A 19,388-nucleotide genomic window follows, 5' to 3' on the forward strand; every position below is an offset into this window, starting at 1 on the left:
TGGGGCTTGAACTCAGGACTGGGAGATCAAGAATCATATGCTCTACTGACTGAGTCAGCCAGGTGTCCCTATATCCCTGATAAATTAGACACATAATGGATAAAGTGGAACATAGTCATTATTTTCAAAATGGTATCTTTACTCTCTTTTTAAATGGTAAATTTAAAGCATTTATAACAATAAAGTATGTAATAAGCCAAGTTTTATATTAATATTGCCTACTTTGCTGTCCTCCTTTTCCTTCTCTTTCTCCATAGTGATTCATTCCCATTTTTATGAATTCAAAAACAAATGTAATAAATGACTTGTGTCCTTGGAAAAGACTGATGGTACTAGTTCCAGTGTGACTATAAAGTATGTAACAGGGAAGGAAAAAGAAAGTACAGAGCATAGATGATATAAAGGGATAAAATATTTGGAAAATAGTACATAGGAATTCAAGTTGTTGCTGCAGAAGAAGTAGTGAAAACAATAAAGATATTTTAATCATCTGAGATAAATAATAGTACAAGATAAATGTATCTCAAAATAGGGATGCTTGGGTGACTCAGCCGGTTAGGCCTCTGACTTCAGCTCAGGTCATGATCTCATGGTTCGTGAGTTTGAGCCCCACGTTGGGCTCTGTGCTGACAGCTTAGAGCCTAGACCCTGCTTCGAATTCTGTATCTCCCTCTCTTTGTCCCTCCCTTGCTTGTGCTCTGTCTCTCTCTCTCTAAAATAAACATTTAAAAATGTTTTTAAAAATTAAAAAAAAAAATGTATCTCAAAATAGAATGTGGATGGGAGTTAGAGAAGGAAAGCAGAGATACTTTTTACAAGTACACAGTCAGAACCTCTGATGACACCTAGAGTTTTCATAATCATTCTAATGGTACCTTCTTTCACTACTTTAGCTTGATAGTGTAGAGCAACGTGGAACTTGGTCTTTCCCTTCTCTAGGACTCCCTAGCATTTATTTAAATGTCATAGGATTCTGAGGGTAAATCAACTTAAGCTATATATGTTTTATCTTTCTATATTGTTAATCTATAAATGTAGATCTGGAACAGAAGCATAATCTTTATATAGCATTTTAATCAAAGTGCATATAAATTTTTAATGGATAACGATACACATAAATATTCTCTTACTATTTCTTTTTTTAAAAATGTTTATTTAATTTAAGAGACAGGGAGAGAGAGAGAGAGAGAGAGCAGGGGAGGGGTAGAGAGAGAGGGAGACAGAGAACACCAAGCAGGTTCCGCACTGTCAGCACAGAACCCAATGTGGATGGAGCTGGAACTCACAAACCAGGGGATCATGACCTGAGCCAAAATCAAGAGCTGGACACTCAACTGACTGAGCCACCCAGGTGCTCCCTCTTACATTTCATGTCTTGACATTCAATGGCCTCCTACTGGACTCCAGTCCTTTGTCTGATAATTTTCTTATTAAATTTGGCCTCCCCAAATATCTCCAAAATTTTTTCTTATTCTTCTTTTAATAGGCGTTCTTACTAAATTTAGGAAGAATGTGTTACCCAGGTTCATGCATCTTCTTCATGCATAGGCTCATATGGACTAATTACTAACAACACTCAATTTTTGTCACTTATTACTTGTTCAAGTATTTTTAAAGCTTTTGCCTAATTATGTAAAATGAAAAGATAACATAGTATCTTTAGTTTTGAAGCGACAGAAGAGAAAATTTATACATTTCTGGAAAGTAAATTGGCAGTATGTAAAAAATAACTTTTAAAAAGATTCATACTTTATTTTAGGTTTATTTATTTTGAGAGAGAGAGAGGGACAGAGCACGAACAGGGAATCTGCAGAGAGGAGGGAGAGAGAAAAAGAATCCCAAACAGGCTCCGCACTGTCAGTGCAGAGCCTGACTCGAGGCTTGAACTCACAAACTGGGAGATCATGACCTGAGCCCAAATCAAGAGTTGAATGCTTAACTGACTGAGCCACCCAGGCACCCTGATCTTAAGCAATTCTAAGTAAGTTAAAGTGACATGTTCTAGTCTTCATAGACCAGGAACCTGAATAATAAGAACGATCAAAGTGGAAAAGTGCGTGCAGTTTGGATCAGGTTGCGGGAGAGGTGTGTAGTATAACCACAATCTTTGTGTCTTTTTTTCACTGCTTACTACAAAAGAGGGGTAGAAACTTATATGATGGCTTTTCTTTAGAGTATTTGTCAGTAGGAATCTAAAATCTCATTATCTTTCTTGAAAAAGCCTTAAAAATGGAAGCTATCTATAACTGCCTCTGACATTAAAACTAAGCGCGCCTGGATGGCTCAGTCAGGTAAGCATCTGGCTTCAGCTCAGGTCATGATCTCACAGTTCATGGGTTCTGTACTCAGAGCCTGGAGCCTCCTTCAGATTCTGTGTCTCCCTTTCTCTGCTCCTCCCATGCTCACGTTCTGTCTCTCTCTAAAAATAAACATTAGGGGCGCCTGGGTGGCTCAGTCGGTTAAGCGGCCGACTTCGGCTCAGGTCACAATCTCGCGGTCCGTGAGTTCGAGCCCCGCGTCGGGCTCTGTGCTGACAGCTCAGAGCCCGGAGCCTGTTTCAGATTCTGTGTCTCCCTCTCTCTCTGCCCCTCCCCTGTTCATGCTCTGTCTCTCTCTGTCTCAAAAATAAATAAACGTTAAAAAAAAATTAAAAAAAAATAAAATAAACATTAAAAAAATTTTCTAAAAAACCTCATTTGAAGCTTCAAAATCACCAGAATGTCATCAATAAACTTTTACATACCCTGCTAAGATTTTGGCACTAAGAAATATTTAATAATATTAATTATTATTCTGGCACAAATAAAATGAAAGTTTTTCTACCTGTGCTTTGTCACATCATATAAGTTTATTGAGAAAAATCTAAATTATGTCATGAACTATAGACTCTACTAGGTAAAAGAACCTTAGCTTGTCTACTTCATAAGTGATAATAGCCAATTAAGCTACCTATTTCTTTAAACAATTCTTTAAATGTATCATTAAAAATAATTTATTAATGTATTTGAAATGAATAATTAGTGATTAGTTAGTAACTGTGCCTTACTTTAGTAAAGGGTTTCTTGAAACTGCAGAATTGTATAGCTAACCTATGAATCACTTGACCACTCCTTTGGAAAGCCTCGCTCATAATTTACAAAACTACACCAGACCCAGGACCACTACTCATTACCAGCAGCTTCTCAAACTGAGGTCTTGTGCTTGGTTGAGAGGAAAAACACCATTTACAAAGACATAGATGCTTCATAAACCCAAACTTCTAACCGATAAAGCTACATACATATGCACACATATCCATGATAATTTTGGCAACTTTAATAATTTGCCTTTTTCATTTCAGATTATTGTTGCATTTCATAAGTTCCTACCATTTCAGTCATAATATTCCCTATTTTGATGAACTATAAACACTTAATGTACAAAACAGTAGTTTTGGGGGCACCTGAGTGGCTCTGTTGGTTGAGCATCCAACTTCAGCTCAGGTCATGATCTCACGGTTCATGTGTTTGAGTCCCACATCAGCTTCACTGCTATCAGCACAGAGCCTGCCTTGGATCCTTGGACCCTTTCTTTCTCTGACCCTCCCCCGCTTGTGCTCTCTCTCTCAAAAATAAATAGAACATTTTAAAAATTAAAACAATATTACTTAAAATAGTGTTTTTAACACTATAGGTCATGTTATAGACCTATAAAATTAGTGGGTCATGACTAATATTAAAAAACTAAATGTAAAATAATAGATTACAAGATCGGGATGCAGTACACATTAGAATTACACAAAAAAGTATTATTTTATAAAATTTTTGTTTCAGTTATAAATGTATGTGTGTACTGGGTCACAATGCGATATGTACGTTTAAATGTGGATCCAACAGGGGCATCTGGGTGGCTCAGTCGGTTAAGCGTCTGACTTCAGCTCAAGTCAGCCCGTGTCGGGCTCTGTGCTGACAGCTTGGAGCTTGGAGCCTGCTTCGGATTCTGTGTCTCCCTCTCTCTTAGCCCCTTCCGTGCTCATCCTCTGTCTCTCTCTGTCTCTCAATAATAAATAAATGTTAAAAAAATTTTTTTAACGGGGATACAACATGTTGTGTATTGTTTTGAAAAACAAACATGTCCCACAATACCCAATTTGTAACTAGGGATATTTTTCCTTAATATAGAATACTTCTCCTTAATGTTCCTATTTTGGCACTGTAATGTCTGTATTATTTATCTATTAAAGAAGGTCAGACCCTATATCAAAAGCAAGAAAGGAAAAGATGATAAAATAAATTTCCTAATATGTTTTTGAATCCTTCTTAAAAATACCCATATAGGATATGCTTTTTTTTAATGTTTTATTTATATTGTGAGAGAGAGAGAGAGAGAGAGAGTAGTGGGTGAGGGGCAGAGAGAGGTGGACAGAGGATCTGAAGCGGGCTCTGCACTGACAGGCTGACAGCAGCAAGCCCAATAATGGGGTTCAAACTCATGAACTACAAGATCGTGACCTGAGCCCAAGTTGGATGCTCAACTGGCTGAGCCACCCAGGGGCCCCAGATATGTTTATGGGATTTCATTTATCCATTTTCTCAATAAGATAGATAGATAGATAAAAAAAAAGACCAATTTATCTGTTTATATCTATCTATCATCTCTCTATCTATCTATCTATCTATCTATCTATCCAATATCTATTGAGAGACCGTGCCTTCTATATGCCAGGTGCTAGGGATGCAAAGATAATAAAGTAAGCACCTCTGAGGGTAAAGTCCTAGTAAGGGAGACCACAAATTAACGAACAATAAGCTAACAATACACTAACAGTTTTAGTAAATGATAGTCCAAAGGTACATTCCCAGTTCAGTGGCAAAAGTGCAGATCTTGATTTCAAAGAAATTTAAATTTTCAGATGAATGAAAAAAATTCGGATCCAAACTGATAGGAAATGTTGTTGTTTTCTGGACTTGATAAATAATAATTGTTTATAATTCAGAAATGTAGTGACCTATGAAATAATCTAGAGCCAGAGGACGACTCATGACTCAGCTTGTTACTCAACCTGACAAACATTAATTGAGCACTTTCCATGGGCCAGGCATGGTGACAGGAGCTGGAGAAACAGAGGTGACTAAAATACACTTTCAGGGGCGCCTGGGTGGCGCAGTCGGTTAAGCGTCCGACTTCAGCCAGGTCACGATCTCGCGGTCCGTGAGTTCGAGCCCCGCGTCAGGCTCCGGGCTGATGGCTCGGAGCCTGGAGCCTGTTTCCGATTCTGTGTCTCCCTCTCTCTCTGCCCCTCCCCCGTTCATGCTCTGTCTCTCTCTGTCCCAAAAATAAATAAAAAACGTTGAAAAAAAAAATTTAAAAAAAAATAAATAAAAATAAATAAAATACACTTTCAGTGGCCACAGTTAATTGCTGTCTAGCAGGGAAAGCGCACATACCAACAGATAATAAATCACAGTGTAATTAACACAGTTAAAAAGGGGGTATTGCCAGGTACAATGGGAATACAGGAAAAGAAGTGGTCAGCATTTTGCAGGAGGAGACACAGCATTTCACGAAATACAAGTACGATATTCTCTTCTTATCCACAGAGGATATTTCCACGATCCCCAGGGGATGTCTGAAACTGTAGACAGCGCTGAACCCTAGCTCTACTATTTTTTTCCCTGTATGTACACACCTATGATAAAGTCTAGTTTATAAATTAGGCACAGTAACAGATTAGCAATAATAACAATAAAATAGAACAAGTATAACAATGTACTGTAATAAGTTATGTAAATGTGGTCTCTCTGTTTCAGAATATCTTATTGTACTGTACTCACACTTCTTCTTGTGATGACAGGAGACGATAAAATGGCTGCATGAGGAGATGAAGTGAGGTGAGAGAGGCAGGAACTGAGACAGGCTACTTGTGACCTCTGACCTTTGGTCAGAAGAAGGGTCATCTGCTTCTAGACTGCGGTTAACCAGGTTACTGAAACCATAGAAAGCAAAACCGCAGATGAAGGGAGATCTACTGTAGTTGGAGATGGAATAGGAGTTTCACGGAAGAGAAAGAGAGAAAGGGGTACCACACTGACAGAACGACTTCTTCGTGGCTGTATATTAGCATGGTACCTTTGGGTAATTACAGAAAGATACTGCTACTAGATTCCAGGCTGTCGGAAGGTAGTCAACCAAAATGAGGCTGGGGAGGCAGACTCAGTCACATAAGGGAGGGACTTTTTTAAAATTAAAGTTTATTTATTTATTTTGAGAGAGACAAGACAGCGTGAAGAGGGGAGGGGCAGAGAGTGGAGAGAAAATCCCAAGCAGGCTCCGCGTTGTCAGTGCGGACCCCAATGTGGGGCTCAAACCCACAAACCATGAGATCATGACCTGAGCCAAAATCAAGAATCGGACTCTTAACCAACTGAGCCACCCAGGCACCCCGGGAAGAACGTTTTATACCATGCAGAAGGCTTTACATTATATTCCACAGACAGTGAGAATACAGATACCATACAAGGTTTTAGTCAGGGAGTAACTTTTAAGTCAACTCTGGCAATGGTGTGGAAATTAATTGAAAGGGAAAAGAGTTTAGAGACCTAGAAACCACTGGGGCTGTGAACTTTGATATCACAATTGACTGCTAGCATATTATGTGCCCCAGGACACGCTGATATGAGGAAAACCAACATGCAATATTTTTATTTTTCAAAGCTGATAATGCAGGGAATTAACAAGTTACGTATGTGTAAATAGTAGTTTCACAGTTCAGAAGCTGTGAAGCATCCCTCATATGAGTTCTACAGTATCATGTGCCTGATTCACCCTTGGCTTTATCAGCATCATTAGATCAGCATATGAAGAGTCATCAAGGTCACTGCGTGGATCTGCTGTGCAGCAGGGCTGGCTCATGGTGGAGACTCTAGATTTGGGGAGTGAGGTCTCACAGCTGGGAGCAACCACCTGGGTTTCCCATTTGAGGAATGTTCCTCTTCTTCTTGCTAATATAAACTGTTCTTCCCAAATCTAATCATTACCTCACAGCTCCATTTGTCGCCTCATCTTTTCTCTAAAATTTGTCCCATTCAAAGCCAATACTTCTTTTAATAATATCAGTGGATGCTTCCATAGCACTTCCATGTGTCAGGCACTATTCTAAATGCTCAACAGATATTAAATGATTAAATTCTCATATCAGCCCTATGAAACAATGACTATTATTATCGTCTTAGCTTACTCAAGTTCTATAACAGAATACCACAGATTGGGTGGCTTGTGAGCAACAGAAATTTATTGCTCGGACTTCTGAGGCTGGGAAGTCCAAGATCAACGTGCTCTAAGATTCCATGTCTAAAGAGAGACACTTACTGGGGCGCCTGGGTGGCTCAGTAGGTTAAGCGGCCGGCTTCAGCTCAGGTCATGATCCTCACGGCTCCAAGGCTCGTGAATTTGAGCCCCAGGTCGGGCTCTGTGCTGACAGCTTAGAGCCTGGAGCCTGCTTCAGATTCGGTGTCTCCCTCTCTCTCTCTCTCTCTCTCTCTTTCTCTCTGCCCCTCCCCTGCTTACACACTCTCTCTCTTTCTAAAAAATAAATAAACATTAAAAAAAATTTTTTTAAGAGGGCCACGTACTGGTTCATAGCCCTAATCTCCTCCCAAAGGCCTGCCTCCAAACACCATCACTTGGGGGATTAGGTTTTAACATAAGACTTTTGGAGGGACACTAACATTCAGCCTATAGCAATTATCCTCATTTTTCAGAGGAGGAAAGAGTAAGTTGCCCAAGATCCTACATAGAAACAGAGGCACTAATCATATCCATGCCATCAGGCTCTGGAGTTGGTATTTTTAGTCATGATAATGTGTTGCCTCCCATAAATCTCAGTTTTATAAAGTACCCAGTAGGACACAAGGGACATGGAATATTGCTTTACAGAAAACTTCCTGGGTACTCCCTTTTTTAAAAAACTACAAAACCCTGTAAGTTTGGCTCCTGCATCCAGTTGTTATGCCTTTATATACACGGTTTGCGTTGGTCCAACAATCTTAAGGAACATACTTCCTCATAAAGTACAGTTCAGCCAGACTGAAAGACTACCTTTCTTAGCTGACCTTCCTCACAGCTTAACTAGAACTCTCTCCATATCACAAATAAAATTTTTCTGTAAGTATTCTTTAGGACATGAGACTTACATAAGAATCTGTGGCTCGTTAAAGTGTCTTCCCTTTAATACTTAAGATTAAAATGCAACCTTTTCTGCTAGGTTAGCAATAAGAGCAAATCTAATGTATGTCCTTTATTGATTAAAAAAAAAAGTTGACTGCATTAATCTTTTGACTTTTTATCTTGTCTCTAGTTCTTAAGTCACCAACCCTTGCATGAGAGGGAACTACAGTAATGCTATTCCCTGAAGCTTTTAAAGAGGATATCATAACAGCAGAAAATGATTTTTAAAAACTCATTCTATCATATGAGGTTTAAGGATCTACTTACTGGGTGAAGGACCCCAACCCTGCCCATTATTAAGTGTTTCCTATGTCATTTTCGGAGTTTGAACTTTATTTCCAAAAATAATTATTTAGATCATGATGAACACTGGGTGATATTTGAAACTGTTGAATCACTGTATTGTACACCTGAAACTAATATAACACTGTATGTTAACCAACTGGAATTAAAATTAAACCCCCCCAAAATATAATGTATTTTAAAAAATAATTTAGATAGAAAAAAAATAGCTGGCACTTAGCTCCTTCTTTTTTTCTTCTTCTTTTTAAAAAATCATTACTAAGTAAACTCTATGCCCAAGGTGGGGCTGGAACTAATGACACGGAGATCAAGAGTCACATGCTCTACCAACTGAGCCAGCCAGGCACCCCTAGCTCCTTAGGGTTTTAAAAAATTCTTCTTTATATGAGCAAAATCGTGTTAACTTTAATGGACCTGTGATTCTGGGTAATATATTAAAATAGTTCCCACTTTTCTCCAAGACTTAAAAAAAAAATGATGTGCATGACACAAAGGTCAGAACTTGCAGCAAAAAATTTTTGTGAAAAGTATTGCCAATGTTTCAAAGTGAGAGGACAAAGGAGGTGTGGTTTTCTGAAAACCTGGGGGTTTTCTTAAGTTGCTAACAGAGTGGTTTATTCATTGACACAGACCTAAGTCGGCCCACTGAGAGGCGGCAGGATGTTTTCAAGACCTCTTGGGTGGGCGACGCAGAAGCAGCTCGGTCTGTTTTATCATGCACCGAACATGGAATACGTGTTGGAAAACAGAGTTGATATGCAAGCCTTCCACCTGACAACCACTCACCTCTCCTGGTGTAAAACTATGCTAAAAAAAGGATTAGCACATAAAAGTCAGGATAGGCTTAAATAAACAGGAATTGAACAGCCACCTCTACTTTCTGAGCTATGTCCCGCAGCACGCAGGCCATGCTCAATACTGGGGGAAACAGGACGATTTATCCTGGGAAGTCAACTGTGGGTCTGAATCCTAGCACTGCCATCTGCAAACTGTGTAATCTTGCCAAACTACCTAATGTCTAGGTACGCGTGTCTAGAAAACTGGAATTATCCCAACCTTAAAGATCGAAGAGAATTGACTGAGAAGAGCATGTGAAAACAGCTGGCCGCAGAAGGCCCCCAGTAACCTCGTTTGCTCTTTCCCTTGGCGTGTTTATCGGGGTCAGTGGCCTCATACCCCCACGGTCTCCATACAACGAAGGTACTGAACCCAATGGGCACCTTCCCTTCTGTGGGCACTGATCATTCATAATCACCTTTCTCCATCTGGGTGCTTCGGCCTTTTCCAGGCTGCCTAGCAAAGTCTAGACTGGTAGCATTAACTTCCAGCTCCGTTTACAGAGTTGTGAGGTTGGGGGAGAATGGCTCGGCCTCTTGCTCCACGCCTGCCTTTCCCCGCCTGGTCTGTCTGTGGCACTCTCAGGAGGTGAGCACCAAAGAGGTCTCTTCTGTGGCCTTAGCAACTCCGGTGGCAGAGTGAGGAGCAGCAGGGGACCGTGCCCGGCGCCACGACTGAGAGAAAGATTCCCGAGCTTGCTCCGCTCCCGCTGGGCTCCGGGAAGGGCCCTGGGCTGCGAAGAAGTCAGGGCGCGCCGTGGCGCCCGGCGAGGCTGCAGGGCGCCGGAGCGGTCGGACGGGGGAGCGAGAGCTAAAGCTTGCAGAGCGCGCCGAGCCGCAGGCGTCGGCGGCCGCGGCCGAGAGGCTGACGCCCAGCCGAGCCCGCCGGGCCGCGGGAGGCGGAGGCCGAGCGGGAGGCGGAGCGGGCTGCGCCGGGGAGGCGGAGGCGGAGGCGGCGTCTCCCCGAGCTGCGCAGGCGTTGCTCGCACCTTGTTGGTCAGTGCTGGGAGCGCTGCTATGGCGTTTCTCAGACCCGCGGCTCCTCCTCACACGCTCGAGGCGGAGGGAAGGAGGGGTAAGAGGAGGAGGAGGCGAGCGGGCGGCCGTCGCAGCTGCAGACCCGGGGCCAGAGAAGGAGGCGGAGCGGGAGCCGCCGCAGCCACCCCGGCCGCCGCCGCCCGCAGCCGCGGGGCTGCTGCGAGTCCTCTCCCGGCTTGAGGGCACGCGGGGCGTCCCGGCCATGCCGCGTAGCGACAGCTGAGCTGGGCGCGGGCCCCCTCCCTCCCGGCCGCCTCAGCCGCCGTGCCCCCGAGCTGCCCGTGGCCGGAGTGCCCGGCGCCTCCTGCGCGCCCTAGACCGCGAGCGCGAGCAGCGGCCGCCGCCGAGGCGCGGGTGGTGCCGGCGGCGGCGGCGGCGGGAGCGCGGGGCAGGAGGAGGCGGGGAAGATGGACCCGGCGCCCTCGCTGGGCTGCAGCCTCAAGGATGTGAAGTGGAGCTCGGTGGCCGTTCCGCTCGACCTCCTGGTCAGCACTTACCGGCTGCCCCAGATCGCGCGGCTGGACAGCGGTGAGTCTCGGCCCGGCCGCCGGCGCAAGGCAGACCGGCGCGGACCGCAGTCTCGGCATGGGTGTGCGCGCGTGTGCTCGGGAGGGTGGGACCGGGTGGGGAGTGGGCTGCCCGCCCACCCCCGCCCCCACCCCCGGCGCTGGAGTTGGCCCGAGCGGCTGCCGCAGCCCTGGCGCGTTGCTCTCAGCTACCCCCAGCAACAGCTAGAGATGGGAAAATCAGAGCCCTTGCAGTGTAATTAAAAAGGACGCCTTAAAAAAAAAAAAATCAACATTGGGGAAACCTCTGCAGATTGTAATTTTGGAGGCGAGCTGTCCCTCCCCACTCTCCTGCAGGAATTACTCAACCTGGGAAACCCTGAAGAGTTATCTTAGGCAACTTTCTTACAAAATCATTGTGCTTTGGGTGGCATCTTTATTTTGGATGCTCTCCTTCCTTCTTCCACCCTCCACCCCCCACCCCCCTCCCACCCCCACAAGAAGCAGCAGATTTAAGAGGAAAAGCTCCTGGGTGACCAACTAAAGGGATCACATTTCTCAGAGACCTTTTATTACAGCTTGTCTGTTTTGTTTAACCGAACTGAAAGTAATTTGGGGCTGAGTGTAGAAAATGTTTTTAGCAGAAGTGATGGTATGCTTAAGGTTAATTATTAGCTTAGCACATTTCCAGCCTGGCAAAAAAAAAAATTAAGTGACCAAAACCTATATTGATTTGGAACCTGAGCACAGAATTAAGAAATGCTTGTATTTTCTGAAACTGACCACCAGAAACCAGCCAGACATCCCCCAGCTGTTTGTTCTGCAGTGTGACCTCTGCAAACAAGTGCAGTGTCAAGCAAGTAGACCCCTGTCAGTTTGAATTGTACCATGTAAGGTGTCCATTCAGGTGTGTTTTGTTTTGTATTTTCACTATAACTTCAGTTGATTTGGGCTTCATGTGATTTCGGACTGTTCACAGAAACATGCTTGCTCTGCTGTAGGGCTGCGGGAAGCCCTTGGGCCCAGGCTGGCAGGCAAGCAGATAGAGCTGTGGTCACACAGGCCAAGTCAGAAGAGCATTGAGCAGAAAGATGTCATTTCAAGTCACAAGGGTTCGGGTTACTCCAGAAAGGGAGTAACAACAGTGGGTAACGTGAGATGTGTAAATGTCCAAAGGCATTTTTATTCTGTTTCTTAATCTGTGGGGTTAGATTAGACATTTGAAGTACTGATGGGAGAAAGCAATGCAGGAAAGTTCATGAATCCTGGAAAACAAGCATGGCATGCTTTCTATCCTTGTTTGGTTGGTCTTGGTAGTGGTGAGAATAAACTAGGAGTTTTCAAACTAGTAATGAAGTGCAGATGAACTCAGGAAGAAGGACAGGTGGTATGTTGAGGCATTCCTGTTTACAGTGGGGGTGGGAAAGTGGTGCTTTAACTATATAACTATATATCTCCAGGTCTGAATTTGTATGTGTGGGTATGTGTGTATTCACAGTTTCATTTCCTCTTCCACTGTGCAAAAATGTGTATATTGGAAGGTTAGGAGTCCTCACCTTTTCCGACCTTCTCTCATCACTGTACACTCTGCCAAAACCCTTAGCTAGGCAGAGAGCATTGATGCATGTGGTATAAAAGTCACCCAAAAGCTTCATTAAACTGAAAGTTTAAAGAGGCTGAATGTCAGTTACAGACCTAACTTTTAGCTTTATTATCTGCTGTCCTATCCCTGTCATTCATAAGAAGGATCTGAATCAGCACTGTACTCATCCCACACTTCTTTTTAAAATTAGGACGTGGGTAGCAAGTCTTAACACTGTGCCCTTTCAAGCTGTGGAATGGATTTTGATCACTGTAATTCCAATTCTTTATTGTGAATTTTCGCTTATTACCACTTGAGAATCACAATGACTCACACAAATTTGGAATCCCAGCCAAATACTGCTTTATACCTTGGTTTTTTCACTTAACAATCCCATCTTATTAAAATTTTTTTTTGTTTTTAATAGCTGCATAATATTCCGAGCGGATGGCTATACCCAACAGTCTAGTCCCCAATGGTGGACATGAGCTGCTGTTACAAATTGTGATATCATGAATACCCTTACCCATAAATCTGTTTGTTCAGGTTAGTATATATTCCTGCCTTTCTGAATAAGTATATGTGAATCCTTTTTTGAGTTCGATACACATGAGAATTGGGGGAGCACCACTCTCCCCACAGCCTTACAGTGTTAAATATCCTTAAAAAAATGAATATGATGAGGGGAAAGTGTTAGCTTACCAATTAAATTTGGATAGTCTTTCAAAGAGTCGATCATTGACTCCTTGCTTATTTTTAACCATGTTCCACAGCAGCACCCAGAACATATTAAGGATATGCCGCCATATTTATAAAAGGTGTATGTGAAATCTCCAGTTTTGTGCAGTCCTCATTCTGTGTCTGTCCTTTTCCCAGTTTTAGTACTGCAGGTATGTTTTACACACACACACACACACACACACCCTATACTTAGCCATGAAAAGTAGTCATTTTCCAAATCACTGATTTTAAAAGAGACCAGAAGGAAACTGAAAAACATGCCACTAGTTGACCTTATGCCAAGAGAGAACTATTGGCTAATTTGAAGCAGTCATTAAAGAACATTAAACGTCTAATTTTATAACTGTTGGTTATTGAATGCCTACTACGTGCTGTACATTTCTCATTGCTTGATGCATTGTCTCAAATACTCAGCACCCCATTTTAAGGACTTTGGGAACCTGAGATTCAGAGAAATTGAGTGACATACCTGGTAAATGTGTGGAGTGGGATTTTCAGCCAACTTTCTGACTCTAAAGAAAGACCTTTTATCTCAAATTTTACCTCCTCATACTAAATGGGAGTAGGTTTAGAGTAGGTCTAATGTCTACTCTAAATAGCCCCACTGTCTCTCTGAGAGTTTGAGGACCGGAAAGTCAATATTTTTCAAACAGTGTAGACACCGAATTAAGTGCTGGCCTCATCCATCATATTTAGACTCCTTTCTGCTTCCCAGAGGAGTGGCTGAAAAGACGAAAGGAGCAGTGGGGAAGAAGAGAGTACGAAACCAGAAAAAGAAGGAAAAACGTGGTGTTTGAGGTGAGGGCTTATGTATTTAGATGTGCCTGTTGAAATCACTCCTCAGGACATTTGCCATACTTAAAATATTAACCCCACAGTAAAGAACTCTCCAGTTCTTTGCATTATGCATGTTACTTATGAAATGCCAGTCAGATACACACAGTCAACATTGCATCCCCAGGGGTGAAATTTGTCATCATATGATAAGAGAAATACAGAATAATGAGCCTTCATGGTATTGCCTCATGAATTTTTCTGAAAAACACAAAGAAAAGTACTCAAAAGTAGTGATTCTTCTTACGGGGGTGAGATACATGCTCAACAGGCAAAGGCTAGCTAACCCCAGTCAGCAGCAATACAGTTGAGATCAGATATTTAACCTGGTCATCAATCTTGGAAACTGTTGGCTGTAGAACCAGGTTCAACACATGTGTTTTTGACCAAGAAGAGGGTGGAGCAAATGCTAATCTCCAACCCATCCTAACTCAAAACTAGGTAGGGAAATTGAACATTCTCTGTCTCTTCAATTATTTCACCTTGGAAAGGCTCCAGTGGTTAGTCTAGAACAGTGTTCTTCCAACTTTTTTGTTCCTGTAGCTCCTGAACGATTCTGTAGAAGTTTGTACCCTCAGCATATTTTTAAGCTGATTGCTGAAACTTTTCATCTTAAGTGAAAACAGTTGCAAAGGATGTCATCTTTCAGTATATTATAAATCTTGACCTTTTAAATTGTTACGTCATTAAAAAAAAAAAACTCTAGTAGGTCTATAAGTGATTCCCAGTATCCTTCGTTTTTTAAAATGCATGAATAAGTTCTTCTTAAACAGTTAAAATTTTTATACCTTTTTCTCCTTAAATTTATATTCCCATTTTCTTCTGCTACAGAATTCTATCCTAATGTAATGTATTTTTATGTTTGAAAGTGTCTTACGGATCACTCTGTCATTATTTCTGTTATAAAATATGTATATAAATTGAAACCCAGTGTTTTAGATTTCTTTTGACCTTAAGCCTTTTCATATTTGAATATTTCTGGTTGCTTGAAACAAAGAATTGGAAATTCCCTGATTTAGAAAAGGCATTGCTACCCAAATGCTAAAGACTCAATCCTTTACATGCAGTAGGGTTTTTATTTGTTGCTTTGTTAGTTGCCCTGAGGTCTTTACACCCTGGGGTAATGCAGTTAAGAAAGATCTAAAGATGCATTGTTTCTGTAAAGTGGGTGAAGGGTCTTTGGGAAGGGGAGGTGGTGGAGGACAGCTTCTATTCATCCTGGGTTGGACGTCTCTCTGTGATCCCAGGCAAGTCAATTTTTAGACCAGAGAATATTGGGAAGTTGGGGCTCTGGAAATTGATTCCCTGACAGCTGTGATGGGAAGTATTGGCTTTGCATCTAACGTGTACCCCTGTTCGAAGAATGATTGCCTAGATCACTGAAAGATGAGTTTATAGTCCTGTTGACTGAAAGGAAGAGGAAGACTGAGCCTGCATGGAATGACAGGGAGAGAGAAAAAGATAGTAGGAGTTGGAGGCAGCTGCAGTGATCAACAGCAACTTCTCCTTTCCAGATGTGCAGAGGAATCAGAGCTGATGCTAATCCCCAGGTGTGTTGGCACTGTGGGAACTTGGTCCTGGCTTTGTGCTGAAGTGCTTCTCTAACTACCATTTAAGTGCCTGTAAGGCTGAAGGAGCAGAAACATGGACACTGAACTCAGGGAGGCTCCATGTGGCTCTTTGCAGATATCAAAGGTGTTTCTAGATCTGTGTTTTATTTTTGAAATTAAGTTCTCAAAACCTCCACGATTGATGTTTTATATATATATTTTTTCTAAACTAACTTTGTGTGAATCTTGTTCCCAGAAGATGTGCTTATCTGTGGTTTCATTTTCCCTGACATTCTATATTGTAAGAGGCATACATATGCATACATGCATACATATGCATGCCCCAGGTAGGAGAGACAGTAGTTTAAAGGATGCTAGATTTGGGTCTTAGAAACCTCTGTTCAGTTATAGGAGCTGCCATTTCATAGTTATGTGATCTTGGTCAAGTCTAACCCCTTTGATTTGTAGTTTTCTCGTGCAGAAAAAATATATATTATACTGGTCCATGTATCTCATAGTTTTTGATTAGTTTGTTCAATCAATATTTATTAAGTCCCTGCTGTGTATGAAGCCCTGTTACAAATATGGGGACAATAACATTGAATAAAACAGACACCTCTGTGCTCATGCAACCTGCATTCTTGTGTATCTGCTTACTGTGATAATTAAACGCATAATATATGTGAAATACATGTGTATTGCAAAAGAGTGCACATAGATAAGATTAGAGTAATGGAGGTGCAGACCAGTTGAGAGAGAAGCTTCAGAGTGTATCATTTAGGCAACTGAAGTCCACCAAATAGTATTTTATTATTTTTGTAAAGCTAAAGATACTGACTTTATCAGGGTGACTTTAGCCTACCTATTTCCCTCAGAGTATTTGAGATCTAGTAATCCACAGGTTATAAAAAGGTGATGTAAGGTTTTTATCAGAGAGAAAGTGTTGTGAACTAACCCAAGATTGGATTTGGGAAAGAACAGGAAGTTAGGAAAGAAGCTTTTAACTTAATCCAGAATCACATGCAAGTCTGACCAAATGCTACCAACCCACTTGAATCTCTTTCTAGTAGATATTCATCACTGCTTTTACTGGGTTCATGATGATTTTCTGAGCGCTTATAGTTATATAACTGTTAGGAAAAACATGCCTTGTGTAATGTTCTGCACCAAATGGGTGATGAAGGAAGTCCCTTGAGTATTCTTTTATATACCATATTATTTTACTTTCCTCTAGTTATCACCTCTAATTCGCCATGCCTACAAATTATGGAAGAATAGGAAAGGACCTTTTAGAAGACCATGGACAGTGATAAGCACTTAGACCCACAAGACAAGATTTGGATATCGCTCTTTCGGTGTTCTTGTTTTTCAAGTAAGATGGCCGTTTTGGAAGTCTTAAGACATTTGGTCATCCGTAAAAGGAAAACTGGTTTGACCATTTGATCAACCATATCATAGTTTAAAGAGCATTCGACTCTCTTTTGCTCATTTGGCTGCCTTATTGAAGTGGCAAGTCCTTGTAGGCCAGCTTGTAAACTCGTTTATTTTTGTTTGAGATTCCTGAGGTATCTGTCTTTTTACTCACTGAGCTGCAGTTCTAAGAAAACTCATAAACTTCCTCTGGTCTTCAGCAGGATTATCAATCTTAAGAACACCAGCTATGCTATGCAACTTGAAAAATAACTTTTATTGCTGGTTTATGTATCATTGTGTTATATTTAACAAAATAGAAAATACTAAAATATTTTAAATCTTATGAGATTTAAGCCTTTTAGAAGACATTTCCACATGATGATGCTCCCCCACATCTCAGCCCCTACCCCTACTCCTAGTGGCACAAAAATGTTTACTTGAATTTCAGGTTAAAGGTATCTAACAATTATTTTTGCTATTTGCCAGCTCCTAGCACAATGTCTGACATAGAAGAGATATCCCATAAGCAGTTAATAAATGAATGAGCAAATCTCAGTATTAAACATTTTCAGGTCCAACACATCTGTATTATTAAAGCATCTGCGACCTCTATAAGTTTGAAATAGAATTTCACTTTTGTTTCAGTTGAGCTAGACATGTGCGTAAATACATAACTTGAAACTAAGATGGTATGTCCTAAAATTAGCAGTAGGGAAAATAAAGACTTAGTTGACCATCATGATGAAATAATGATTCTTAGGATCATTAGTTGTTAATATTTTATTTTATTTTTTATTTTTCTTTAATGTTTTTCATTTATTTTTTGAGAGAGAGAGAAAGAGAGCATGAGCAGGGGAAGGGCAGAGAGAGAGGGGAACCGCGGATCCAAAGTGAGCTCTGTGCTAACGGCAGCAAGGCCAATATGGGGCTTGAACTCAAACCAGAAGATCATGACCTTCACTGAAGTTTAATGCCACCCAGGTGCCCCAGTTATTAATGTTTTAACTAAATTATTTCTAGAAATTTCAACTCAATTTTAGATTCTTTGGCTTCTTGCTAGTTCTTTTGTTCTGGAATTCAGATGCCTCCTCTACATATTAACATGTAGCTATGTCATTGAATTTCTAATCTTATGTGGACTAGAATACCATAAATCTTTGGAATCGGTCAACTCTTATGCTATAATAAAGAATAGGACTGATTGGATAGTCAGCTAACCATTTAACTATTCAATGTTTCATGTTCCCAGGGTACCAGGGATTTTACTTCTAAGCAAAGTAAGCCACTTGGTTTAAATAGTGTTACGAAACTACAACTGCTAATTTGGTACAGTTGTCATCTTCCTAGAATAGCCCCAAGATTGACTTGAAACCTTAGTGTCTTAATCCCAGACAGTGAGTTTCCTTTTATGCCCTTGTAGGGATACTGCATGGTGGTAGAAGAAGGAAAAAACAATGTTCCCAAGCCTTTTTCCAGTGTTGTGGATGAATTACTTTATAATTAAAGGGCAAGTCATTTTAATTGATTCTGCTAATTCTTAAGCCTAGTTTGAAGTATTTAAATACCAGTTGGGCTTTGATGACTTAATGGTTGTTTAATAAATTCCAAGTTATTGAATTTAAAGTACAATGTGAAGTCTTATGAAGATATTTGTTACTTAGGTTAATATTTAACATCTTCAGTAAGTTATTACGATTAGGCTAGTTACAGTGTAGAAGGGAATATGAACAGTGCTGAAGGATGTTTCCCTGTAAAGATTTAAAATAAGTTATGTTCTGTTTTTCTCCACTCAGTGGAGGAAAACTTCCTTGCTCAGACATTTTTTAAATATGAGTTTTCTATATACCAGTCTTTAAGGTGTTAGAAGTGAGAATAGGCTCTTGATAATTAGTTCACATTGACAGTGTTTTCCTCTTGGCAAGGAACTAGATTCAAATATCTAAAAGTAACTGAAAAAAGGTAAGTGTTTACTTTTCTATTTTTAAATATTCTGTTAACCTTGTAGGTAGTTAGGAAGCACTCACTGGTTATAACATTCTGTCATCCATTCAGAAAAAGGTTAATGAAATGCCTGAGGAAGCCCACGTTGGTAACTTAAGGATATCCATCTGTGAAGGTGTTCTATTCATGACTGACACCCTGAATTGCCTCACTCTTCCTTTAGCAGCAAAGGAAGTATGTATGAGCAAAGGATGGTTGAAATTGAAGAACTAACATCCATTCCATTGTCATTCCTGGTCCTCGGGAAGCTTAGGCTTCAAGGTCTTCACTTTTAGTCTGTTTCAGGTTAATGTTTGAAATAATGCAAGATCCATTTTACCTTGAACCACTGACCCACAAAATCAATCAAGCACCAGACCCAAGTTAAAAACAGTTTAAT

At 41.1% G+C, this 19,388-nt stretch overlaps 1 protein-coding gene across 3 annotated transcripts in view; it reads left to right on the forward strand.

Moving 5' to 3' along the window:
- The first annotated feature begins 10,319 nt into the window (after positions 1 to 10,319).
- GAREM1 (GRB2 associated regulator of MAPK1 subtype 1) overlaps positions 10,320 to 19,388 on the forward strand; it is a 200,046-nt gene continuing 190,977 nt past the window's right edge. For 2 of the 3 annotated variants that reach the window (XM_049619530.1, XM_049619531.1), the window contains exon 1: positions 10,320 to 10,910. In XM_049619530.1, coding sequence (XP_049475487.1) covers positions 10,790 to 10,910 — 121 coding nt within the window. In that variant the 5' untranslated portion in view covers positions 10,320 to 10,789. Of the gene's footprint in view, positions 10,911 to 12,897; positions 13,017 to 19,388 lie in introns of all 3 variants that reach the window. The other variant, XM_049619532.1, reaches the window with a different exon arrangement.

The sequence above is a fragment of the Panthera uncia genome (assembly GCF_023721935.1).
Source record: "Panthera uncia isolate 11264 chromosome D3 unlocalized genomic scaffold, Puncia_PCG_1.0 HiC_scaffold_8, whole genome shotgun sequence".
Taxonomy (NCBI): Eukaryota; Metazoa; Chordata; class Mammalia; order Carnivora; family Felidae; genus Panthera; species Panthera uncia.